At 39.4% G+C, this 25,906-nt stretch overlaps 1 protein-coding gene and 6 non-coding genes across 9 annotated transcripts in view; 5 read left to right on the top strand and 2 right to left on the bottom strand.

Annotated features, from left to right (window-relative positions):
- m1ap (meiosis 1 associated protein) overlaps positions 1-25,906 on the bottom strand; it is a 44,905-nt gene that overhangs the window by 10,492 nt on the left and 8,507 nt on the right. For 2 of the 3 annotated variants that reach the window (XM_016662057.1, XM_016662058.1), the window contains exons 5-6: positions 2,060-2,215; positions 1,816-1,975 (exon numbers count right to left, since the gene is read on the bottom strand). In XM_016662057.1, coding sequence (XP_016517543.1) covers positions 1,816-1,975; positions 2,060-2,215 — 316 coding nt within the window. Of the gene's footprint in view, positions 1-1,815; positions 1,976-2,059; positions 2,216-23,055; positions 23,222-25,048; positions 25,247-25,331; positions 25,592-25,906 lie in introns of those variants that run through there. The other variant, XM_016662059.1, reaches the window with a different exon arrangement.
- Positions 11,573-11,644, bottom strand: trnaa-ugc (transfer RNA alanine (anticodon UGC)). The gene has a single exon. It is a non-coding gene; the product is annotated as a tRNA-Ala (tRNA).
- Positions 15,114-15,185, top strand: trnaa-cgc (transfer RNA alanine (anticodon CGC)). Its single transcript has one exon. It is a non-coding gene; the product is annotated as a tRNA-Ala (tRNA).
- trnaa-ugc (transfer RNA alanine (anticodon UGC)) lies at positions 15,905-15,976 on the top strand. Its single transcript has one exon. It is a non-coding gene; the product is annotated as a tRNA-Ala (tRNA).
- On the top strand, positions 16,243-16,314 carry trnaa-ugc (transfer RNA alanine (anticodon UGC)). Its single transcript has one exon. It is a non-coding gene; the product is annotated as a tRNA-Ala (tRNA).
- On the top strand, positions 19,822-19,893 carry trnaa-cgc (transfer RNA alanine (anticodon CGC)). The gene has a single exon. It is a non-coding gene; the product is annotated as a tRNA-Ala (tRNA).
- Positions 24,448-24,519, top strand: trnaa-ugc (transfer RNA alanine (anticodon UGC)). Its single transcript has one exon. It is a non-coding gene; the product is annotated as a tRNA-Ala (tRNA).

Below are 25,906 nucleotides of genomic sequence, written 5' to 3'. Positions count from 1 at the left end.
CCCTCTCAAGGAGACTGGTTCCAGAACCAGAGCCATTCGTCGAGGTGAGGCCGACTATTTCTAGCTGGAACCTCTCAGCCTCACACCAGCTCCGGTTCCTTCCCCATCAGAGAGGTGACGTTCCACGTCCCAAGAGCTGGCTTCTGTAACTGAGGATCAGACCGCCAGGGTCCCCTCCCTCGGCTGCCGCCCGTAACAGTGCTCCCGACCCCTTTGGCCCCTCCGACAGGTGGTGAGCCCATTGGAAGGGGGACCCACGTCTCCTCTTCGGGCTGAGCCCGGCCAGGCTACGAGGGTAAAAGCCCAGCCTCCAGGTGCTCGCCATCGTGCCCCACCTCCAGACCTGGCTCCAGAGGGGGGCCCCGGTGACCCGCGTCCGGGCGAGGGAACGCCAGATCCAAAGTTGTTTTCCGTCATAAGGGGTCTTCAGGCTGCACACTTTGTCTGATTCCTCACCTCACTTCACAATTATACACACAATTGTATTGATCCATCACATAAAATCTAACTAAAAGGCACTGAATTTAGTGGCCAAAATGTGAAAAATTACAAGGACTACTTTCTCAAGGCCCTGCGTTTCATTTTGTGTTTGCGTCCAGTAGAATCTGTTATCTATAAATCAAAACTTCACAAAAACATCTCATGGTTTTCCGTCTCGGCTGCTAACTCATTCTTGTGTTCTCCCTCTCCCAGAAGTCGAAGAACGTGAACAAAAGGATGCAAAGCACATGGAGGACATAAACAAGTCAGTCCAGAAAACCGTCTTTTAGCCCCTGTGAAGTTTTTCCGCTCGGTTTCACTCGTTCCAAGACGCTTCAAACATCAGAGCAGAACAAAGCGTCCTCTAACACGAAGAGAGAGTTTCATCTAAGAAATATTCCGCTGCTCCATGCAGTCAGAAAGAAGGCATTCATAGAGATTCTACTGGAGCGAGGTTTCATCTCACGGACGGCAAAGGGCTCGCATGTTTCTTTTCCTCTGTTTCATCAAGCCAGACACAAAATTAGGAAGAGTGAACGTGGCAGAAACAGGAGGGAAGAGGACATTCATGTTGTGTTTTTTGAGGAGATGAAATTAAAAAGAAGCATCCGCAAAAAATAAAATATATTTCCAGGGTTTGTACACTTTTCCCACAGTAAAATTGAAGCACTTTCCAAGCATTTTCAAACTTTTCCAGCCTCACACTTTGGAGATAAACCAATACAAATGAACTATAAAATACAGTTTAAATGTACTATTATATGACATCATTTATTACTATTATTAACTAATGAGATAGGGACATTTTATGTAGCCAAATTTGATGCTTTGAGATTTCAATAATGTTGGTTAGTGTAAAAAATATAAGTCAATCTTTATTTCAATTATGCAAGTCAGTAGGTCATTAAGTCAAAAAATCATGCTAATTTAAATGACCTTCCAGCTCAAATTAAATGTTAAAACACCATATGCAAAGACAGTTACAAAAAATGTCTTGGTAAGTTTTGTGGCATTTAGCAAGTAGAAACAATTTTGATAATTATAACTCACCCAAAACAAGAGCAGTTTGGTCTGATTTAAATTCAGACAGTGAGAAAAAAAAAAAAGTCAGTTTTTATTAGGCATTTGAAAACATTCGGTTTCAAATGTAAACAACATTTTCCAGTTCAAGTTTTCAAGCAAATATTAGATTGCACTTTATTACAAAACTGTGCAGCGTGAATTTTAAGCACTTTCCAAAATTCAGGCATTTTCAAGGATTTCAAGCACCAATATGAGCTCTGTCTTGCAGATCCTGAGGCTCAGAGTTTGTGTTTTTTTCTCTCCTTCACTTACTTGATCACTCTCAGCCTCTGAGGAGTCGGGCTTTGATTTCCGGGGCCCTTGACCGCCGGCAGGAAGTCTCGAACGCTCTCTGTCTTAACGCCCAGGCTGGGGGTGGAGGGGACGAGGGCGGGGCTTATCAGACGCTCCAGCATGTCACACTTCACACAAACTGCACAGGTGGGACAGAACATTTCACTGAGTTTGTTTAACGTTTGAGCTTGTGCGGTTCTGAGCGCCGGCCGCTGAGTTGGACCTGGAAGCGGGCTGTCAGAGGGGCTGGGCAGCAGCAGGTGGAGGTGCTCCCTGTCTCCCCCCTGCTCCTGGAGCCACGCCTTTAACACCATCTCCATGGCGAAAACGCTGTTCTCCACCTGCTGCAGGTCCACCTCCGTCCCCAACATCAGTGAGTCTGCAGAGACACAAACACACAGAAATCAGACCATTTGATATGCTGCAAGATACAGCTCTGTGCAAAGGTTTAACCCTTTCATGCATGAATTATGATCCTAGGTGTCAGGATTTTTTTTTTTTTTTACAATTTATTTTTTGATTTTCTTCAGGCATAATAAAAGGTAGGAAAAATTTCTTTTTTTTTTAGGTGATCAATTGTAATTTTCTCCAAATACCAAGTTATTTAAAAAATAAATCAGTAGTATTGTTTTTTTAATTTTATTGAGTGTTTACTTCCCCTAATTCTGATGTTTATGTTTTACAGATGATGAAAAAATGACGTTGACATCCACATCAAGGACGGTAAGGCACAAAAGATCATTAATACAGAATCTCAAGTGATGTTTCTGAGCGGTTTAATGGAAAATTGTGTGGAGGGAAAACATTAGATAGAAAACCCCCCCAAACATAATTAAAGTTTATTTCGTCCACGGTCGGATGCTTTGTGGAGCAATCCAGACATTTCACTTAGGTTAGAGTAGCAAAGCTTAATAATAACATAACCCAAGTAAAAATACAAAGTATGGTATAAAAGAAATATTTTTTCCCCCAAAAAACTTAATTAAATGTAACCAGTTGCTGCACACCTCTGGTTTTATGCAATAATCAAATTTACAGAGAAACCGAGTAATCGACAGGTTTCATAAATAAATGTTTGAAATGTAACCATTTATGTCTACAGGATATATATAAAAAGTGTGCCGTTGACCATTGATACATAGAGTTATTTAATATATGCAAAATATCTCAAAAGCTTAAGACGGAGGTTTTCTAAAGGTTGTATTGATAATCTATGCTGCCGTGTCTGAAGTCCTTCCCTGAAGCAGGCAGAGATAAAACAACAAACAAAAAACGACATCATAGAAGGGACGAAAATACAGATAAGAAAGACGTCAGTGCCTCTAAGTGCCTGAGCTGACAGTAGACAGGCACTAGCCAGAAGTAGCTAATGACTAAAGGAAAGTTTTCACAGACCTTAAGGAAGCTGGATGAATTTTGTTGAAGATTTCTTCAACAGGTTGCAAGAGAAACAACGCTTGGCTTTCATTATGATTGACAACAACATGCTCTCGCTCTTATTTGTCCATCAAAAAGTGTTGCTTAGGGGAATTGCTGTCTATGGCCACTAGATGGCGGCATTATTCAACAGACTTCAACAGCATTTGACAGCCAATCTTCTGGAGTGTCATTTCAGGGCTTCACAGTCACTTGATGTAACTTTTCCAAATGCCCTGTGTGCAGAGATTTCATTAACGTCTGATGTTTTCCATGTAAAATAATTTATCAGAATGTATTTCATCCAGTTGTTTGTGCTTATCTGTTACTTCAAAGGACAAACTGGCCACTTTTTCTTCTTCTAACATAACTTTTTCTCTTTCATCCCCAGAGTCCATTTATTATTGCAGGCTTGACAGAAACCTTATAAACTCGGCTCGTCCATCCTCCCCTTTTTTCCTGCTGTTTAATAGTTAATGAGCCATCAGCGGATAACTAATGGGGCTGGAGGGAGAGCAGAGGATCAGGAGGTCGACAGAGGGGAGGATAAGTTGGACGCAGAGCGGGGGAAAATAAATGAAAATATCCCCACTCTCCACGTCTGGATGAAATTAAGCGAAGCTAAATTCCTACAGTAGACTGAGCTATCTATCTGATCCATCTTGTGCTGTTAGCTTTTTGGATTAGCTGCCAACATTTGCAGAAGTCCTTCGTCTCTGCGCTTCGTCTGAGGGGAAAGATTTGCGTTTGCTCGTTCTCCTCTGATTGGTCCCTGTGAGAGTCAGAGAGGTTAAAGGAAGATTTAAACTTTGCTAGTAAGTAATGAATTGCACGTCTGCTTCAACGTGTCAAACAGTCACACGGGAAAGTCGCCTTCGGATTAAAGAAAACGTCCCTTAATTCTTTCCAACTTTTGCTCGTCAGTATAATAAGACAGCTGTGCAAGAATCGGTTTACATAAGAATGAATTCCAAGAAATAATTTTAAAGTTAAAAAACACAATAATTAAACATTAATCTTGTCCCCTGGAAGTTATATTATTTAAGAAATAACATAACTTAAAATTGGTTTCCTTATGTCACAATAAAAACCGATTTTTACAATATGTACACAACATGTTTCATAATGTAAATATGCATCTCGTCTCTGTTTCTGTCACTCCCTGCCGGGTCTTTTCGTTGCCCATCCTGTTCCTCGGTTCACGCTCCATGCCTCGTCCACTGTTTTCTTATTTATTCATTAAAAAGCGCAGACAGAAATCCCCAAGTTCCTGTCTGCGCTTCGGCCTGCTTCAGAACCCAGCAGTTCAATCAATCAATAAGGAAAAATAAGGAGCAAGGCTCTGGTCTGGCTGTCCTCATAAACTGACTGACTGGGGAAGAAGATTGCACACAGCAGACGATGAAAGCCGTTAAATTAAACGACACACCAAAGCTGCAGGTTTGTCTGTTCAGCTAAATCTTTGGAAGTCAGGAACTCGTTTTGACTGGACAATGTCTTTTGAAATTACTAGAGCAAAACTTGAGTCATATTTTTCATTTTTATCACAAAAACTATTGTAATTTCCTTTTAATTTGTCTTAAAGAGCGTTTGACTGCCTCCCAGGAGTCCAGATTGCTGCTGTTCAGCTTTTAACTCACAGTAGAGGCAATATTACATCAGTTTTAGCTTTGCTTCAGTGGTTATCAGTTCATTTTAGAGCTCTTTTTAAAATCCAAGTCCTTACTTCCGAGCTTTTTGCAGTCAATTCTTCTTTTGATCTCGGATCTGACCCTAACCCACATCCTTAGCCGCAGTCTGTTGCTCTATCCCCCAACACACTTTTTGAGCATAAAGGATCTATAACTTCTGGTGATTCTTTCAAAAAGCAGCTGAAGGCGTTTTGATTCAGGCAAGCTTTTCATTAAAGGTCGTTAAAGGTGTTTAGTAGACCAGAAGGTCTGTGGTCCAATGAGATGAAAACTTATCTCCATGGCCATCACATAAGATGTTTTGTTTTGTTTTGTTTTGTTAAACTCTGATTATCGCCACAAATACATCATCTTAACTGTGAGGAATAATGTTGGCAGCATAATGCTGTGGGAATGCAGCAGCAGGCTCTGGATCCCCAACATACAGCAAAAAGCTCCACTTAAAGACAACAAAGAGAATGTTCTGGAATGGCCTAGTCAAAGTCCAGATCTCAATCCAATATACAGATTGTGTATTCAAATCAAAAATACTTTATATATATGCATACCAAAGAGAAATTAAACATTGTTATAACTCATATCAAGAAGTTACTCTGGATGGTGCGGGTGGGAAGGATTTCCAGTAGCAGTCAGTCTTGCAACGACTCTGAAGAAGCCTCTGATTGAAGACTGTTGCTTTATGACTGTCATAATATGCTAACACCTCAATTTCTGGGCAGCAGAGATGCTAGCACACAGTAAGATGTAAAGAGTGACACCATCAGTTAAGTACTGCTAATCCAGCTCATTTGCTTTTGCCACACCTCTTTAAATCTCTGTCTGGCAATTAAGTGGAAGGGATAGTTTGAACTTCCTTCTTGTGTCTTTCCTCTGCATCCGTCAACCCTCTGAGATTTAAGGTCGTAGTTCAGGGCTTGTTTTATATTTTGATTTGATGATCAGCTGCTCCCAGTTGTAAAAACAAAACCTTGTTACCACGATTACACATCGTCACAACGGCCCGAAAGCAAAAGCGTAGTCCTTCCAGCTGCACAGCATTAAAGAGGGAATAATTGTACAAAAACAGTCACAAAAAGTCAACAGAAAGGACAAATCAGAACTAGCATAAGATAAATACTCCAACACAGATATTTTATATTTCTTTTAATTACACAAATTAATTTTTGTGTACTAAATTAAGACTACTGAACATGGTTTAATTTCTGACAGCAGTAAAGCAGTGAACCATCTAGCATGAAGAAAGAGAAACTTCATGTTTTCTTCTTGGGAGAGGGATATAGGTCAGAAAAAAAGAAAGTTAGAGGACATTAACTACCACTCTCTACGATAATGTCTGTAAAGTAGGAAAGAAGGACAGCAGCGAGGAGGAGCCATCGGAGCCGGAATAAACACACGGAGAAAAACCAGGAGGATAAGACGAGATAGAGGGAAGACGGATGGGTGAGCTGGGTGATGGATGACAGACCACAACGTCAGCAATGTTCGTAATTAGACCACCGAGTCTGCTCGTGTTTACGAGCGTCTGAGGATGTGCTACAGAGGGAAGGGAAAAAAGAGGCGTTTTATATCTTGCAGTTGTTTAGATACTGAAAAGTGATGCTTTAAAGAGGAAGAGCAGTCGATCCTCATGAGTGTGTTCGGCTGAGAGCAATAAAGCAGCAAGGTTATACGTTTCACTTCTGGGGATTTATCTGCTTAATCCTCCTGTGGATATCTTCTTCCCAATCGCTGCTCGGTTGGTTAATAGTGTGTATTTAAGTCAGGTAACACTGAGAAACAACAAAAATCAATTACGTCCAGCAGTCGTCCTAATCCGCTCTCCCCACGTTCTCGGTGTTTTGTCCCCGCCTTTTTGCTCTGATTGGAGATAAAACATTCATTAAATCAAGAGCCGGAGCAAGTGACCTAACCCTGATCTACAAGTCTAATGGTGCTCCTGAATCTCATTAGGTTTTCCTCCATGTGTTAGCGGGTGTAAACCCTGCTATGCATGTTAAGGTTAGCATGTCGGGGGGTGGTAGTATCTCATTAGAGACAGAAACGTGTGACAAGCCTCCTGTGCGCAATCATGCTTTTCTAAATTACCGCATTTAAAGCGTGATTAAACAATAATTATTCAAGCCCTGCAAACATTAATGCAGAAACAGACGTGTTCAGGTGCATTTGCATTTCTTTTTTTACATGCTAATGACATTTCAAGTAAGGAAAACTAACAAGCAGGGCTGCGTGTGGCAGAGTGGCAGCGCCTCTGTGTTTGTTGCCCCATAGATGGAGGCTATTAGCCGTCGATGCAGCTGTTCAGGGTTGGACTTCTGACCCCACGACCTTTGCTGCATGTCTTCCCCCACTTCCATTTCTGCCACTTTTCTGTCCAAAATCCTGCTAATAATGGCTGATAGTGCCACTAAATCTATACTAAAGCTGTTAGTGAGCACTAATTCAGTTCAATTTAAAAGTACTTTATTCATCCCAGAGGGAAATTAAATGTTGCAACTCATTTCATTGAAGTATCTTCAAATAGTTGTGGAGGGTGATGTTCCAGTAGCAGTCAGTCTTGAAACAAATCTAAAAAGGCCTCTGACTGAAGACTGTTGCTGTATGACAGATTCATGGCTGTCACATGTTAAGAGCTAAATGAATGTGCTGAAAATATGAATGACAAAAATCCCAATGATCCTGAAGTTACAGAAAACGGCAAATGTTTGCTTTAACTTCAGAGTAATAACTCATGAATGTCTGTATTTTGAATTTTAACTTGTATTTTAAACACTTCATGCTTACGCTATTGCTAACCTCTGGAGCGGTGTGAGTAATAGTACGTTCTAAATATCATCTGAAAAAAGTATCCTAACCTACATATGTTAAACAATTAAATTGTTTCAGTTCCGTTTTGACTTAAATGTATTGATTTTAATTTGTACTTTTTATTGTTGTCTTATTTTGTTGTTAGTTCCCTTTGGTTATTTTGTGCATAAATACCTCTGTTTGCTAGCCTGTTTTTTTATGCAATAATTGGACAAAAAGAAAATTTTTATATTTAAATAAATATTTAAACATGTCAGTTTAGGACAGTGTGATGAAGAGGTAAGCAGAAACGTAAAACAAAAAATGAAACCACCCATTTTCAGCATCATCCAGCTTCATGTTCCTCATGTTTCCAGCAGCAGCAGAAAGTTGATCCAAGCAGTAAACTCATTCAGACAATCCCTATTTATGCTGCCTGCTCAGCAGCAAATTGCAGATAAAGTTAAAGAGTTGGCTGGTGGACAAATTAAATATTTAGATGTTAAAGTCTCAGATTATTCCAACGTGATATATTTTTGTGGAGTGTTATTTCTAGGAGCACGCACAGGTGAAATGCATTTGGCTCTGACCACCCACAGCTCTAAAAGCCCGACATATACACATTTCCAGCTGTCTTTGTTTTGCCCATTATCCATGAGGCTTTTACTTCTGCTTGTGAAATGGAGGATAATCAGATTACTTGCTTTATCTAAGAGGTAGTGCTCTTCCTCTCAGCTCACACGCTCCTTGACAAACACACAGTAATGCTTTCTTTTATCTGTGAATTAGGACAAGTGCTTCATCCTCATGACCATTAGCCGTTTTAACATTAGCTTCTTTGTCTTTAGTAATGACGCTAATGCTGTACAAGAAGGGGAAGCTTGTTTCCACTCAGAGATAAGTACTGGTGATAAGGATAATGGACTGTGTTTGGGATAGTGATGGGAATCCCGGTGAAAGCCTCTTGCAAACTTTAGCAAATTCCATGATCTTATCTTTGTTTGGGTAATTAAAGGTTCAAGGCTGCTTTAAGGTGTTAGGTTAGAAAACAAAATCCCGAGTTTTGAACATCTTTCCAAACACCATTCAATCCATCATCTGAAATGGAGACAACAAAGCTGCAAGACAGCACGAGTATTAGCTGTGCATTCCACAAATTTCATAGAAAAGTGGCAAGACGACAGCCATTGTTGAAAGAAAGCTGTAAGACGTACAGTTTGTTTCACAAAGAAAGTGTTCTGGTCAGACGAAACCAAAATTAAACAATGTGGCCAATGTACAAAATGCCACATGGTGTGCAACTAAAACTACCCGTAAACACAACACCCGCATCTCGAAACGTGGTGAAAGCGGGAACGCTTTTCTCCAGCAAGAACATGGAAGTTGGTTGGAGATGATGGAAGATGAATTGAGCTAAATACAGGGTGATGCTTTACTTAGCATAATTTGGCAGGGAGAAAACCTGCTAGAGGCTGCAGAAGACTTGTGATTGGGTAAAGAGGTTCGGCTTCCAGCAAAACTACCCTAAACATACAGCAAGAGTTACAAAGCTTGGTTTAGAGCAAAATATTATAAATGTTTTAGAATGTCCAAGATTTAAGATTTCGTTCACAGACCGTTCAATCAAAGAAGATTGAGCAAAAGTTACAGTTTCTATGCACAGCAAGCAGAGACATACTCTAATGTTTTACAGTTGTAGCAAAATGTAGTTTTACAAAGCATTTCCATCAACATTTTTTTTGAAGCATCACATTGGAAAAGTTTCCAAAATTCGAAATAAGTCCCTCAATTTCACAAAAACGTTTTTACATCAGCTTGAGGTGGTGTGCCTTACCAGAGGTACAAAACTCTGAAAACTTTCAAAGTTCAGAGTTTTGGGGGGATAACTTCACAGTTTTTCAAACTAGTTTGCGACCTCTACATCTTATTACGTCAAAATCTTGCGAAATTACGATTTGCGTAGCTTGGTTGATTCGCTCCAAACCAGTGGATGGAAATACGCGAAATTGGCATTTTCTTTCCTGCAATATTTTAAAAGTTTGCTCAAAATTTGCAAGGCAATTGGATGGAAACTTATCTACTGATTTGCATGGGTTGAATAAAAATGCACGGCACACCTTTGAAGTCAATGACGAAGTCAGTGATACAATCTGCTGGGGGTTTTTTTTGACAGAAACTACTTTGAATAACTAGTTGAGCATATTGTACTGTGGATTGAATTTAATTGAAATTCATGGTTTTAATTGCATAACCGTTGAAAACCATGCATCATTTTCCTTCGATGCCACTATTATGTTCTTAGTCTGTGATATGAAATCCCAGTAAAACTGACAGAAAGTTATGGAGCGTTCAGGTGTTTTAATACTGGGGGAAATTAAATGCAACAAAAACATGGCTCTAGGCAATTTGAACCACTCAACAGTATATTCTGTGAAGGTTTTAAAGGAGCGTGAGGTTCCTAAAAGGACTTGTGATCCTTGCAGTATTATGCATTCTTGTGCCCGTTTGTTGACTTTATTCGACACTGAGGCCAGTCCCCTAATCGGTGCAAACTTCAAAATGTGCTTTAACATAAAAGTTCTGCCGTCTGTGGAATTTCCCGCTGACATCAACGACACTGACAGCATCCACTGTGTCCTCGCTTGTCAGCATGTCTGTGTAAATATTAATGATGAATGGCGCATTGATGCCGTTTGAGATGATGACAAATAGGACATTGATCATCTGGTCTGAAACAAGGGCCCTCGCCACACCAGAGGCTGTGTGACCTAATTGCTTCAGAGTCACTTCTGTTAAAGTGATGCGGTCGCAGCGAGCATTAATTCAGACAGACGGCTGAAAAGGACGTGAAGATGAGGGAAGAAAAAGCTCTTTCATCTGGCTGTCAAAGGAGAGGCAGAACAAGAAATCATTCAGAGAGATTTGAACAACTTACAAATAATGCAAAGCTTTATCTGATTACTTAAAGGTAGCATGATGCTCCAAGAGGTTTGACTTTTATTTATTTTCTGAGCAAATCTCTGAAAGGTTTATTAGCTGATTCTAGAATCTCTTTCATATTACATTCAGATCCTTTTGTTTAGCTTTGAAAATGTAAATTTAGGTTTAAAAACATATTTTTCCTGCTGGAAGTGGGTGGAGTACCCAAGTCCTGAACTGAAATTAATAATCTGTGGTGGGGTTCGAGATTATGGTGAGCTCATTGTCAAAAATAAACCATCAAATTACCAGTGGAAACACGGAAAAAGCTGCTTAGCAAACATAAGAGGAATAGCGTCGCAACGTACTTCTCAAAGTCTAGTATTGTAGAAGCAGTTTGTCAGATGGCCTTAAAGTAAAATTGAGGTTTTTTTTTAGTTGCGTAGCTTGTATAGAAACTAACATGAATGAGCAGCTTCTGATGGATTACAATGGTGGTTCTTTCAACAATCAATGAAGCTCTGGTAAAACTAAGAGCCCACTGCACTGAACCTCATAGAAAGCCTCCAAGTTATTCCACCAAATATTGATTTCTGAACTCTTCTTGAGTTCAGACATTAGTTTTGTTGTTTCTAAATTAATATGAACTTGTTTTATTTGCATTATTTGAGGTCTGAAAGCACTGTAGCTTTTTTTTGTTTTTGTTTTGACCATTTCTCATTTTCTGCAAATAAATACAAAATTTTTACTTGGAATTTCGGAGACATGTTGTCAGTAGTTCATAGAATAAAAGAACAATGTTCATTTTACTCAAACATATACCTATAAAGAGTAAAATGAAAGAAACTGATCCTTTTAAGAGGACTCTTAATTTTTTTCCAGAGCTGCATATTTAACAGTATGTGAGATTTTACAAGTTAAAAAGTTGGAGATGCTGGGGATTGAACCCAGGACCTCATACATGCAAAGCATGCGCTCTACCACTGAGCTACATCCCCTGATAGAAGTAATCAAGTGGTCTCTTAATTATTTTTCAGGGCTGTATATACATGTGTTTTTGATGCTTAATGGTAATAATGAATAATTGTGAGAACTACAACACAGAAACACAGCAAATTTGTTAGGAATATTGAAAATTTTGGGTTTTATTATTGTACTGGATCCTATTTCTCTCTCAAAGCTAGAAGAAAATTGGCATCAGCAACATTTGTACCACTCCTGGATTATAGATTTATATATGAATACTTTCGGACATGATTTCTAAGTTACTTTTTTGCTCTTAAAGCAAAAAAGTAACTGTAAAATGTAATGGTGAGACGAACTAGTTTAGCTTAGTTCAAACACAATCTGGGAAAAAATGAATTTCAGGGCAGAAAAGGACACGCAGACTAAGTGAGGACAGCAGCTGTCTGCCTTCTTTGAAGCACTTGGAAAAAGAAGATACAAGTATGCTTGATATCAGAGAGCCACATGAAAGAGGAGTGAGTTACACAGAGGGATCAGAGAGCGGTGAAAATTACAGAAAATATCAGCCACACAGAGGCAAGGAAAGTATTTTGATATAGCAGAGGAAATTAATCACTTCTGTCTTAATAAAACCACCAGATGTCTACAGACTCTACCAAAAAGAATCAACAAAACATCACAGTGGATTGTATGTTAGTATCTGAGATGTTGATATAAATAAAACAAGGGGCTCAGCACGACTAAAAGAGAAGCTAAACAGAAAGGTTTGGACAAAGTGAGTTTCAATAATAATCCTGAAGAAAATGGAAGAATCACAAAAATCAGAGTGAAGTGGGACTGTCCACATGGACTGGATCTCATGCTGTCCATGTGTAAAGGATCTTAAAAGTGATCGATTATGCTTCCTTGAACATGTTGGCCGATACTACACATGTTGATTACATTTATTGCACAAAATTGTTTTTAGATAATGACATTTTTACAAATATGGTCACTTCTGCCTAGTTTGAGCTCTTTTCAGAATGAGCTGTTTTCGGGAGTTTTGTCACTTTGAACCCAAATAATCTGCTGCTGGCCACGCCCCCAACTCAACATTTACACTCACGTGTAAAAATGGCTGTAAACAGATGCTTCATACAACTGTACATCTTTGCAAAGAAAAGCAGAAGTGGAGCCTCCTGCACAATCAACAAGAATGCAGCAGGTGCTTTCAGAATTGGAAGTCGACAACAAAACATTTTTCTTTTCCAGCACCCAGTGGACAGCACACACAGCAGTAAAATCAGCTGACCAAATGTGCTGGAGCTCAGCTGGGGTTGCTAGGTAACAGGCTGGGATTTGCTGGGGTTGTTAGGTGAGGAGGAGAACCTGCTGATTTGTGACGTTATATTCCAGATATTTTGCAAATGGCCCATTTTCTGGACACCAAAAAACATGAACTTATTGCCAAAAACCGGCTGGATGTTTTTTTTTAAACACTTGGGCTGTTTTTAGAAATGGAAGTAAAAAATTTTGCAAAATGTGATGTCGCATAATTCGTCCCCTTTAACATAGATTCATTTCTTATCGCAGTAGCTAATTGTCAAAGTAAATTGGGTTTAATATGTTTGTAAGAAACATTTTATCCTCCATTTTGGGATGCGTTGTGTTGCTCTATTACATAAAATACCAATAAATTATGTTTAATGTTGGTGACAAAATGTGGTTAAAAAAAAATAAAAGCAGTGTGAATACCTTTGAATACACTGCAGTATCCAAGTAGAAGTAGGAACCTAGCTTACCGCCCAGCCAACTATTTTCTTTTTGTAAACAAACTGTGACAAAAAAGATTTTTCAATTTTTCTTCAGTTTTCCAAAACAATAAACCTCATAATACTTCAGATTTTTAATTTTTTTTTACATTTTGCCTCATAAATCTTTAAAAGCAAAGGACTTTTTACGCAAGCCTGAAGTAGACAGGTAAATAGAGAATAGCAGACAGACACTAAAGCTACACCTTCTGGATGTTTTATAGCTGTCAGTCTCTTTGAGAAACGTTTTAGTTTCTCTCTATACCAACCATCTGTCCCATCCCCAGTGTAAAGCAGGAACCAAATCGAAGCTGTTTCCTTTGCCAGCTGAACTACGACTGACACCCCACCATGTGTCAGACAGCCTCTGTCTTATCTCCTTAGCTATATTCTAGATCTCTAATGTATATTTTCTTGTGTGCCAAGCAGAAAATATAAAAGACAAAACAGACTGACGGACAGCTGAGGCGTTGACACAGGTGAGAAGAGGACATGTGGATGTTCGTCATGACGCAGAGCAGCCAGCCAGTTTCAGTGACGGGCTCAAATCTGGTGCAAACAGAGACGCTGCTCTCCATCTGTGTGGCCACCTGCTGTTCTGTTAATGCAGAGGTGTGAACAGCCTAACCTTGGCACTGACCGAATGTGCACGTAACAAATAACTTAATTACTGTTAGTGAGAAAAAAAAAAAAAAAACCCTCGTTCTAACTGATTTCGTAGCCAAGCATACAGTAGAAGGGTGTTTGTGTGTGTGTGTGTCTGGGTAGGGATTTGCCTGTGTGCAACCACACACTGAGCCGAACTAGCTCACTGTGATAGAAAATTGACCAAATGAGAGCGAGAAGACAATCCGAGGTAAATGTCTGCCGGTGTGCGGCTGCAACAGCAGATGAAAGGGAAGCGGCTGGTTGAAAAGCGGAATTACGATTTAACACGGAGCCGGAAGAAAAGAACGGCGTTAATCAGCACCTCCCAGGACGAGGATTCACTCAAGATGAAATGAGAAGGTTCAAGTTCAGGAGTGGATCCAGCAAAGTCCCTTAAAGGTGTTGGAACGCTGTAACCGTGACAACACGTGATGACGCAAGTAATGATGTAAATATTTATCCATCAAATAGTCAGAACCAGCGTTAACCGACAGCACAGTTGGCAAGTGAAAAGCGCTTTTGATGGTGCAAGTAGGTTTCCTATTAAAAAGGACTGAAATGCAACAGTAGTTCACTCAGTGTTTTATGATGACACCTGTGCCAAAGGGCCTGTAGCTAGTGGAGGAGAATAAGCTCTGCATGTAGGTCCTGCTTTAGTCCCCAGCATCTATTGTCACCAAAAGTCTCACTTAATTCCTATTGATATAGATTGGAGCCTAAAGACTCCGCTCATGCATATTTAATAGATGTCAAAAGTTGTCAAAGAAAATCCCAAACAAGCAATTTAGAAATTTTAAAACACTAGAAACAAACACATGGTATACTGTTTCAGTGTCTCTTCTGTTATACTGTGTACTTTTCAGAAAGGTTATAATTGTTTATGTTGTTTATTGTTGTGGTTTCTTGGTTTTGTTTTTTTCTTTTTTCGTAGGTTTAGAGGCAGACTAAGTCGTAACGCTCCTCTTGTGAAAATAAATCTCACTTAGCAAAGAACAATAGCAAATTTGCATGGTGTGGAAATTTGATTTGTATTGAAAGTGTTACATGCTCATATAGCAACAGTGGGGATGTAGCTCAGTGGTAGAGCGCATGCTTCGCATGTATGAGGTCCTGGGTTCAATCCCCAGCATCTCCAGGTTTTTAGCTTTGATTTTCTCAAGTTTCCAGCAGAACCTGGGGATGATAATAGTCTTTAGCTACTTTAAAATTCCTGTGGTTTGACCCCGAAGTATGAAATGTCTCGCAAAAGGGATGTAAAAATGCTAATTTAGCCTCGCCTGCCCTGAAGCAGCAGAGAGGTCCATCCCAGGAACAGCAGACCTCGACTCAGGTTACTGTCATTTAGTGGACGGTTTTCTTAAACCTGGTCAGAATTTGAGAGGCAGACATCGGCAAATCAGATAAAAAGTTTCCAGGGCACCCGGAGGAGCTGATCTTTCTTGAAATTAGGGGATAGTCTTGGTTAGGGCACTTCTTGGATGTTGAATGGGTGCCTGGCAGACAGGAGTGGTGGCCCCAATAATCAAAACATGGGACCAAAGCTGCTTAGAGTCTCTTAAATCGTTTTGATCATGTGATGATTTCATGTGCAATTAATGCAAAACATGAAGAGAAAATGGAGAGACCAAGACCTATTTAGGCAGAATGTAGCTGAAAAGATTTTCACAAATAACTAAAGTGACGAATTATTTCCTCCAAATTGATTTAGTAAAACTGATAATACACTATTTATCTAACTCAGCACAAATAATGCCTTGTGATCTAACAGATATAATCCTTCTGAGGTTCACTAGAGAAATGGCAGATTAACCATCTCGACCTGCTGGGTTGCGCTGTGGTTTGTTACTTCCAGCAGGGGATGTAGCTCAGTGGTAGAGCGCATGCTTTGCATGTATGAGGTCTTGGGTTCAATCCCCAGCATCTCCAACTTTTTAACTTGTAAAATCTCACATACTGTCACTTTAAGAGCAAAACAGTAACTGTGAAATCATGTCCAAAAGTATTCATATATAAATCTATAATCCAGGAGTGGTACAAATGTTGCTGATGCTAATTTACTTCTAGCTTTGAGAGAGAAATAGGATCCAGTACAATAATAAAACCCCAAATTTTCAATATTCCTAACAAATTTGCTTTCTGTTGTAGTTCTCACAATAAAAAATAATTAAGAGACCACTTGATTACTTCTATCAGGGGATGTAGCTCAGTGGTAGAGCGCATGCTTTGCATGTATGAGGTCCTGGGTTCAATCCCCAGCATCTCCAACTTTTTAACTTGTAGAATCTCACATACTGTTAAATATGCAGCTCTGGAAAAAAAAAATTAAGAGACCACTTAAAATGATCAGTTTCTTTGATTTTACTCTTTATAGGTATATGTTTGAGTAAAAAGAACATTGTTCTTTTATTCTATGAACTACTGACAACATGTCTCAAGTAAAAATTTAGTATTTATTTTCAGAAGATGAGAAACGGTCAAAATAACGAAAAAGATGCAGTGATTTCAGATCTGAAATAATGCAAAGAAAACGAGTTCATATTAATTTAGAAACAACAAAACTAATGTTTGAACTCAGGAAGAGTTCAGAAATCAATATTTGGTGGAATAACCAGAATGTTTTCAATGGGGCTCAATGCAGTGGGCTCTTAGTTTTTTCCAGAGCTGTATTTATTGTATTTTTTGTTAAATGACAACAGTTTTAGAGACTTACAGACTTACTTCATGAGTAATTAATCCAAACCTTAAATTAATAAATTGGAGTGTGGAATCTATTGATGGCATATACAAAGTATTACTTTTTACAAGCTGTTATAGTTTCGTCCGTTCTTGAGATCAAGTTGATAAATCTAAATAAAAAGTTTAACAATTTTAATGACTCAAAACAACTAATCAATTTGAGAATCCTTCTTTCCTAAGATTGAACTATAAAATCTTTTGGACAAAATAATTACATTAAACTCAATTTGAAGCTTTGAAATCTAAAGTGAACTGGATCTGTGTGACAACATGATTGTGATGTAATGCAATGAAATGGGTTGATTTGCTGTGAATTAGGATCGAACTGGATTCTTCAGAGTTGGATAAAACTGATTGTATCTGTTAGTCTTCCAAAGTGCCAGGAGATAACACTCGTCAGCTCATTAAAATCGTATTGAATGGCCCACAGTAGCCCATTCACACATCAGCACTTGGCATTCATGAGCTGGCAAGCTAAAGTCTGTCATGGATATTTGCATCCACGTATTTGACTCCTTCAGATAATGTCCGAATAATGTCGGGCAGGGTGCAAATTATGCTGTGACAATCAATGAGGGGGGCGGTGGGTAGAAGGAAGGATGCACTTACCTAAAAACTTTGGAAGTAAATCTTCCTAAAACAGGTATTACGAACAATATAATCTTCATCTAAAATCTACAAAATTCAACTAATAATAGGTCTTCAGAATATTTATTTTTATTAGCTATTTTTATAAGAAGTGTTTTTCTTGGCCTTCATACAAACAAAACTATGTTCAACATCCACTGATGTGGTAAACGCCTAACTCTTTACCACTGTTTGAACCAGATCCTATTAATCTTATGCCATCTTGTCAGCGTAACATAATTTAGCTTAATAATAATTTTCTAATATTTATGAAACAACCAATTAATAACTTGTCTCTTGTAATTCATTTTAAACATCAAGGACAACGAGTCAATGCTTTCCAGTTTCAGACTAACAAAGTGATTTGGGGTTAAAGGGAGTTTAATTTGAAATAAAGTCTACAACTAGATAATAAAACGAAGCGCCGTAGATCTAGGTTGAAACGTCACAAATCTGTGGTAATACAAGAGAGATAAAGCAGATGAAAGGATAGAGGAAATTAGATATTTTACCGCAAAGTACAAAGGAGGAGGGGGAGACGTAGCGGCAAAGAGCTATCCTGAAAACAGGAGGAGGGAGTGGAGGAGGAGAAAGCAATTAGACAGCTGGAGAGGAGAGAGGGAATCTGCCGTGGCTTGATGGGGAATTGCGCACGCTGTGAAGTGGGGTTTGATTGAAGAAAAAGTGAAAATCATGACAGAAAATCGCATTGGCTCAGAGACCACACACTCATACGGCACTCTGACATCTCAAGCACAGAGAGACAGAGATGGGGAACATGTGCAAGAAGAGACAGCCATGAGTCGTGTGTGGAGGACACACATATGAGATGTGTGCAACGTGATGAAAAAACCCCGCCAGAAGTGACTGTGAGTCAGTGCTGTGGCTTGAGAGGAGTGAGAATGAGAGGAAAAGGATGAAAGAGGGAAAAGAAGGAGAGAGGATTAGAGGTGATATAATGTGCTAACAATCCGTTTCTGTGGAGGGACACATCCAGGAACCGCCTAAAGAGTGCCAGCTTAAAATTTACCCAAGATGTGACTGCTTCTGCTTAACGCTAAGAGGTTTTAGGCAAAGCTTTCAAAGAAATACCACAAGCCCCCACGTTAATTGCTGTAATAAAGTAGACGCACTGGTGATTACCACTGCTTTCATAAAATGTGATTACCTTCATTTTAAATACGGCGCCAAATTCCTTAGGATCAGCAATCCACACAAACGGCAGACTTAAGATTACAAATTTTCTTTGATAAAACCGTCAGGGTGAAAAAGCACTCTGGATTTTAAGATAATTTAAGATAATTTATTCATCATTTCTCCTAAATTTACAAAACTTAATTGAGGGAAATATGGTCAGAAAATGAAACTAAGGAAAATCTGACTAAATGTCTTTATGGAATAATTATAAAACAATAGAAATGTTGCTTCTTTGAAGACATTGAAAGGCCACCTCAGTTCTGACTGTGGTATAGAAATTCTAGCTTTGTACATTTTGACACTAATAGGCCTGTTTAAGTTACACTGCGTTCAAGTTGCTGCCCCTTGTGGGAAGTTACAGAAAATGCCAATATGCTGATCTCACTTCAAGGTGTGAATGGTTGTGAAACTCCCTGAGTAAAAGAACAAAGACCGCAGTGTTGGTGTTTGATAGGTGAGACCAGGGGAAATCTCTGCGATTAGAAACCTTTATCTCCTGGTAAATGCGTTTACACTCCAGCCTGCTACAAAAGAAGCTGACATTCTGCTCATATGTGAACAAGTCTAGGCCAGAAGAGCTCTAACCTGTTGTTCCTTGTTTGTCTTGGATATTCACATCTGTTTTCACATTTTGTCACATTGTAAAAACAACCTTCAATGTACTTTATCAGGACCTGAGAACCTGATTTAAAAGGAAGTGAAAGGGAAGTGATGCATGGTGTGACTATTCAGAATCTAAAAAAATGTGGTTCTGGAATTGTATTTAACTCCAAATACTCTGATGCATCTAAACAGCATCCAGTTCAAACCAACTTCAGAAGTTACCAAAGTAAAAAAACAACAACTTTTAAATCATAAATGCCATAATTCATCTGTCACTTTTTTTTTTTACAAAGATGGGATCCAGCACAGAGAGCCTGCTTTGCTTGGATGACATCCTGGGTTTAATCCCCAGCTGAGCTTCTCATTAAACACGTTTAAGAAGTAGACAGGCTAAAAGCAAAAATATTCAGAAATTGTCAAATATCTTAAAAAATCAAAAATCCTTAAAAAACAGTAATCTGGTGCAAGCAGGCAGATTGAAGTTTGAAAATAAAGGGTAAGCAGCATAGCAATATTCTCACTTTCTTCTTTTATGTTGTCAATGTCAATTATTGCCACCTACTGGCAGAGACAGGTATTAGGGAGTTATGATTGAGGTTTCTGCAGGAGGGGATGTAGCTCAGTGGTAGAGCGCATGCTTCGCATGTATGAGGTCCTGGGTTCAATCCCCAGCATCTCCAACTCTTTGGCCAGAAAGTCAAAGCTTAGCTGCAGCTGCTGTTAATCCACAACACGAATCAGCTGCTCATTTTAACCACAAATCTAAATTTAGACGAAGTTTATTCTGAACACGAACGTCGGATAAAACAGTTAAGAGTCGCGGCGTTAAAAGCCATTATGAATGCTGTGGCATACGTTTCATAAACGTCAGCTCACTTATGTTGAAAGATCAAACAAAATTAGGAAAAGGAGCAATTTATATGGGATTAAATGTCATTTGTAAATGCATCATTCATAGGAAGCAGCTGCTGTTTATTTTAGAGTTTATAAACACTATAAATATTAAAAGCCTTAACAGCAGGGAATGTTTAAGAAAAAAAAAAGGAGTAATCTTTGGCTGACTGTGGATGTAATGACTCTACGTTTTTTTTTTTAGTTTTTTTTATTGCTGTTCCCAGAATTTAGATGTTTAGTGCTGTTTGGAAATGACAGGCAAAGCTCAGCATTATCTGTGTGGCGGCAGGAAGCTGGAGCTGAGAAGAGACGATGGGTTGTGCGCCCGAACACATCTGAGCCGTTCCCTTCAAGTTCCTGTTGTCTCAGCGCTGACTGTTTACCTTCCAGCTAAAACCAAACAAGTTTATTCATGTGAGACTGATGGGTGCATTGATGGAGAGCTGATCCACAAACAACACATAATGTAAAGACAGCCCGTTTTGGAAGGGTGCGTAAATAGACCAAAGAGTGTGCTTTTGAATTTGGATTAGAGGCACATGCATCTGTGGGCTAAATGTAAATGAAGTTGTTATGAAAATGAAACGTATCTGTCAGAGTGCTGATTTGAATAAGCTTTTTTCCAAATACAATATGAGGAGGAGGAGGAAGCGAGAGTTAGTTAGCCGGCTGAAATGGATGAATCTCTGAACGACGACACAAAGGGCTTACGATTTCTTTCTGTTTCTGCTTTTACTGTCGCAACCAAACGTTTCAGATCATCAAGCAGATCATGATACGTGACAAATATAGCCCAAACAAATACAAATGATCTGTTCAAATGATCATTTTATTTATTATCGGGAATTACAAGAACTGTACAAAACACTCTGACTCTTTGTAAGTAAAAAACCAACTGATCCCCTTACACGTAATAACTGGTTGTTGGAAACAAGTCACCAAACATGGAGAAGCAGCATTTAATTTCACTGCTCCTCAATTCTGAAACAAACTTCCAGAAAACTGTGAAACTGTTGAAACACTGAGTTCCTTTAAATCAAGGCTAAAAGCCCATTTTTTGCCTCAACTTGCCTGTTGCTGACATGCATTATTCAAACAAACTTGCTGTAGAATTACTTGGCATATCAAGTGTCTGGTGGCAGATTTCCTCAGGAAAACTTTCGCTGAAAACAAGACGGGCTTTCGCTCGTCAGTGTGCTTTTCGCAGAAACTATCAATTCAAATGAAAGCTATAATTAAAATATTAAGAGGAAAAACAAAAACACCTCACAATGCGTCAAGTCTCCTACTAAATCGCTGTCTGCTTCGGAGGAAAATAAACCAACAATGATCTACGAAGCAAATCAGACTAGTGGTGATTTTAGATAATTGTTAAGATCTGCTTCACCAAGAAAATTCGGGCTGGAATGAAACTCATTAATCATTTAAGCTTGCCCCCGTTCCCAAGGCCACAGTGCTCTCTGGAGACAATCCGACAAACGAAATTTATCACTGTTGCCCCGGAAAGTGTTCCTGTCAGTGTGACGGCGTTGCTGTGGACGTCCTCCAGCCCCGACAGTGACTCGTGCAAAGATTCGTAACATCAACATCCGACCAGAGTTCATCGTTTTTCAGTCTGCAGTCAGGAATGTCGGCCTTCAAGGGGAAGATTTGCAGAATTTTTTTCATGCAGGATTTATTTATCTGTTTTATGCTCTGCACTTTGTCTCAAATTAAAACTCCAGCTCATTGTATAATTAAGATTTATTGGCAATTTAAATGTCACATGTTTTGTCTTCTAAAAGATTCACCGCGCATTTTTAAAATGCCTTTTCTTTCCAGCTGGCGTCATTCTTGAGTTTTATCAGGGCTGAATGTGACAATTCAGATTCCTTTTCAGAAGAAAGAGCAAACTGCAAACTTCCCATCATGTTTCTAATTTTCACGTTAAAAGTCATAAATTCATCTTATAAGTTTAGATCAGTGAAGATGCACAAGGAAAACAGTTATATCTATAAATCTATCACTGCAACATTTAAACTTCCAACAGTGCATTTGGATAAGATCCCTTAGCAGCAGTCAATAAAGAATATTTCCAATAAAGACACATATGTATGAATGTATGTATGCATGCATTTAAATGTGGTTTCATAAAAAAATCCCAGCACCACTCCAGAAAAAAACGCATCTAAACTCCACAAAACCCAGAGTCCATCTCCATTTTCCACTTCAGTTATTTCAAATACAATTGATTTATTTGACTGAGAAAAAGAACTCGGCAATCCTAATGTAAATATTCTGATACAATAAATAGAAATGTGTGCTGGTTTAAGTAGCAGGAGAAATGTGATTTCTGTTTTGCTTCTACTCTCTCGATGCTCCCAAACAACGCTGTTGCTAGTTACAGCGACAGAAAGGTTTAAATGGGAAGAAGTGGGACAAAGGAACACCCATTTCTGTCAGATGTTATGTAACAAGCCGAGAAGCAGACAGCAAGTTTTACAGCGTTGCATAACTGATCGAACTGTGTGAGGCAGGAAAAACATCACAACATCGTTAGTGTGATGGTTTTCATCACGTAAAAGTTTGGGGCAAAACAAACTTCCAGAGAGCTCAACGATGTCCTCATTTCATGATGCACTCGATTACAAAATTCTGTTTTCGCTTTTCCTTCCCTTGAAAATATCTCCAAGTCAATAAAGCAGAGCAGAAGGGCGATGGCTACGTGAAGCAACTGGCAAATAATTGGATGGTACAAACATCCCACCAACTGTGATAATATCAGTTATGCTGAAACTGCAAAAAACATTAGTAATGCAACATTATGAATGGGTTGAAACAGAAGTGAGTGTGAACAGGAGGGGCTTGGATACATTTACAGCTAGCAGCGCCAGACAGCAACATTTAAACAACTCGTCTTGCCTATTTTCAGATACTATCAGTTGAAAATCCTCCTCTATGCGTCGTACCTTCAGTCACTGTGGCTTCAGGTGAATGGGAGTCCTGGCTCCAGTCATTCGTTCCAACAATCTGGACAACCAGGAGCCGCCTGAGGGGCACCAGGTCGGCTCCTTTCAGCCCGCTCTCCAACTGATGAATCAGGCTGCGCCCCGGCTGGCTGGTCACCACGGTAACCTGAGAAAACACGGAGGCGAACCGATTAAAAGCAACTTATTTAGAAACAATTCAAACCAGATGTGTTGTGAAAACATTAAAACAAACAAAAAAAGAAACTCCAAATATAATTTTGTCCTTATATTTAAAAAAAAATAATCTTAAGACATTTTACAAAACCAACTGCATCAAGATTATTAAGATTATTAAGAGTTTAAAGAAATGCAAGGTACAAGATAACCAAAACAGTTGTAGCTCATATATTTGTTTAACATTGTTTACCTTTTTGCTCTCAGCTCAAACACTCTGGACAGAGTTAAAATGAACTCTACTAGATACTAAAGTAATAAATGTGAACTTCTGAAATTAAAGACAACAAAGAAAACTCCAAAACACCGTCATGCTTATTATTCCATTCCTAAAGTGGAAAAGCTTTTTTTGTTTTTATGTCAGAAAGTGAGAAATAGTTCGTCAGTCTTTTTAAACGAAACGAGTAAATATCTGGTTTCACCTAAATCAGGCGCGTGGATAAAAACTTGTATTGTCTTAGTAGATTAGCGACAGGCGTGCAGACACTCATTCACAGGGTTATTATGCCTCTGTGTCTGGTAATAGGAGCTATTCATATCGGCTGATGTTGGGAACAGAGCGTCCCAGTGTGTCATCCACAAACTCCTCATCCAGAAACCACTGCGTCTGGAGTCTGTAGAGCATTAAAGTTTAACAAGCACAGATGGGACTGGTTCATCTTTCAACGGACTTTTAATCCCAAATTTGACAACCTGGAGTTTTAGCAACTTGTAAGAACATCTACACAAACATCATCACAATCAAGAGCTTTGAGTTGACTGAAATAAGCAGCGCTTCTAATGCTTTATAGATGCAGTGTGTTACAGGGATTGATGTAAGATGATAGTTTTACTCTGTAGTTAGAATAGTTTTGGCCGTTTACACCTCCGCAAATGTCCGAAAGTCAGCCACTGTGTCTTCTGTTCTGCTGACTGACCGACCCGTCCACCAGGTCACGTCTGTATGTGAGCGGTTAACAACAGTCGCCACACTGTTGCCAAAGTAGCCACTTTCTTGCTATTTTTAGCACCTTTTCAGACAAAAAAAAAAAAAAATCAGAATGTCAAGCTTTCTAAAGATTGGCGATCAGCCGAAAAACTGCAATCAGTGCCCCGCTTGCAACTTACAGTGAAACTATGCATGGTGTGGAAATTTGATTTGTATTGAAAGTGTTACATGCTCATGTAGCTCAGTGGTAGAGCACATGCTTTGCATGTATGAGGTCCTGGGTTCAATCCCCAGCATCTCCAACTCCTTTTCCTCAGAGGTCTGTAGCTATATGCCGACTTGAAGCACAAATCATGACCTGCAGATTGGATTGGAAAGTAAAAATCTGAAACTAAATGTAGTTTAATTCAAGAGACTGAAAATCTATTGACGGAGAGGTTTCCCTTTCCTCAATTTTTTCACTTCCAGTCCTTATCAAAGAAGGGTAAGAAAAAAAACAGCATGATGTTGAACTGGAGCAAAGTTTTTATCAGAAAGATCAACATCTTTAGCCTTCAGGATAGAGCTGACAGTTTCAGCTCTAAAAGTTAAGTGCAACAAAGTTTCTTTCTAAGATTTTTCTGACTCTTTTCTTTGCTGAACTTGTGACTTTTCCAAACGTATGATTCATTGACTGGTTTTCCTCCGCTGATCTGAGAAATTAAAGCTATCCAGCAGTACACTCAGAGTTCAATAAATCCCCTGCAAAAACTTTGCTGGACACCTGGCCTTTTCCAGAAAGTCTCCAGTTCAGAGGAATAAAAAAAGAAGACTACAAGAGCCTTTATGTACCTCCACAGATGCGTTGCTGCAGGCCTGGTTGCCTGTGCTGGTGTGTCTGATAAACTGCTTAAACTGCTGCAGACTGTCCAGCACCGCCTGTCGCAGCAGATCGCCTCCTTTGGCTGCACTTTTGATGCAACTTTCACCTGGAATAGACCTCAGCTCCTCCACGCAGGAACGTAGCCTGGCCAAATTTCCACGGACCTGCTGTAAGCAGAAAAAACAGCCAGACTGAATGCGAATGGACAGAGAGAGAGAGGCATGAAAACATGCTTTTGTGATGTTCTCTAACCACAAATGGCAGCAGACACTCCGGCTGCCTGCTGATGGCGTAGAGGCTGAGTAGGGGTATCCTGCAGGGTCCATCCAGGCTGCAGGCCAGCGACAGGAAGTTGTCCAAGGCATCACAAAGCACGGAGCAAGTGTCTGACCAACCGGGGGGCAGTGCCTCCACAATCAGGACCCTCGCTGCTTGACGGGGCAACGAGGAGGACCAAAAGACCAAACTCCCCGCACTGGAAGAACTGGGTTGCCTCTTCCTGTTGTCCATGGGCTCCTGGAAGACAATGTGCACGACACACCAAAATAAATATGCAACTTTAAAGCAAAACCAAATCCTTTATCTAAAAAAAACAGAAAACTAATCAGACTGCTAGAATAACACGTGTGCATTTAAGGAGAGCATAACATGAATTAAATTCGTTGGACATTTGCAACTGCATAAAGAATAGCAGAGATATAATTTGTTTTTGTCCAGAGCATAGTTATATTTATTGCAATAGTTGACACGGAGTAGTTTTGTCCTTTCAATTGGAATGATTTCATGTTTGTTTCATCATGTTGCCTTAAATTTGTCCCTGAGTCTCT

Source organism: Poecilia formosa, unplaced genomic scaffold, assembly GCF_000485575.1.
Source record: "Poecilia formosa unplaced genomic scaffold, Poecilia_formosa-5.1.2 Scaffold357, whole genome shotgun sequence".
Classification (NCBI taxonomy): domain Eukaryota; kingdom Metazoa; phylum Chordata; class Actinopteri; order Cyprinodontiformes; family Poeciliidae; genus Poecilia; species Poecilia formosa.
This window is presented reverse-complemented; position numbering and strand designations above follow the sequence as displayed.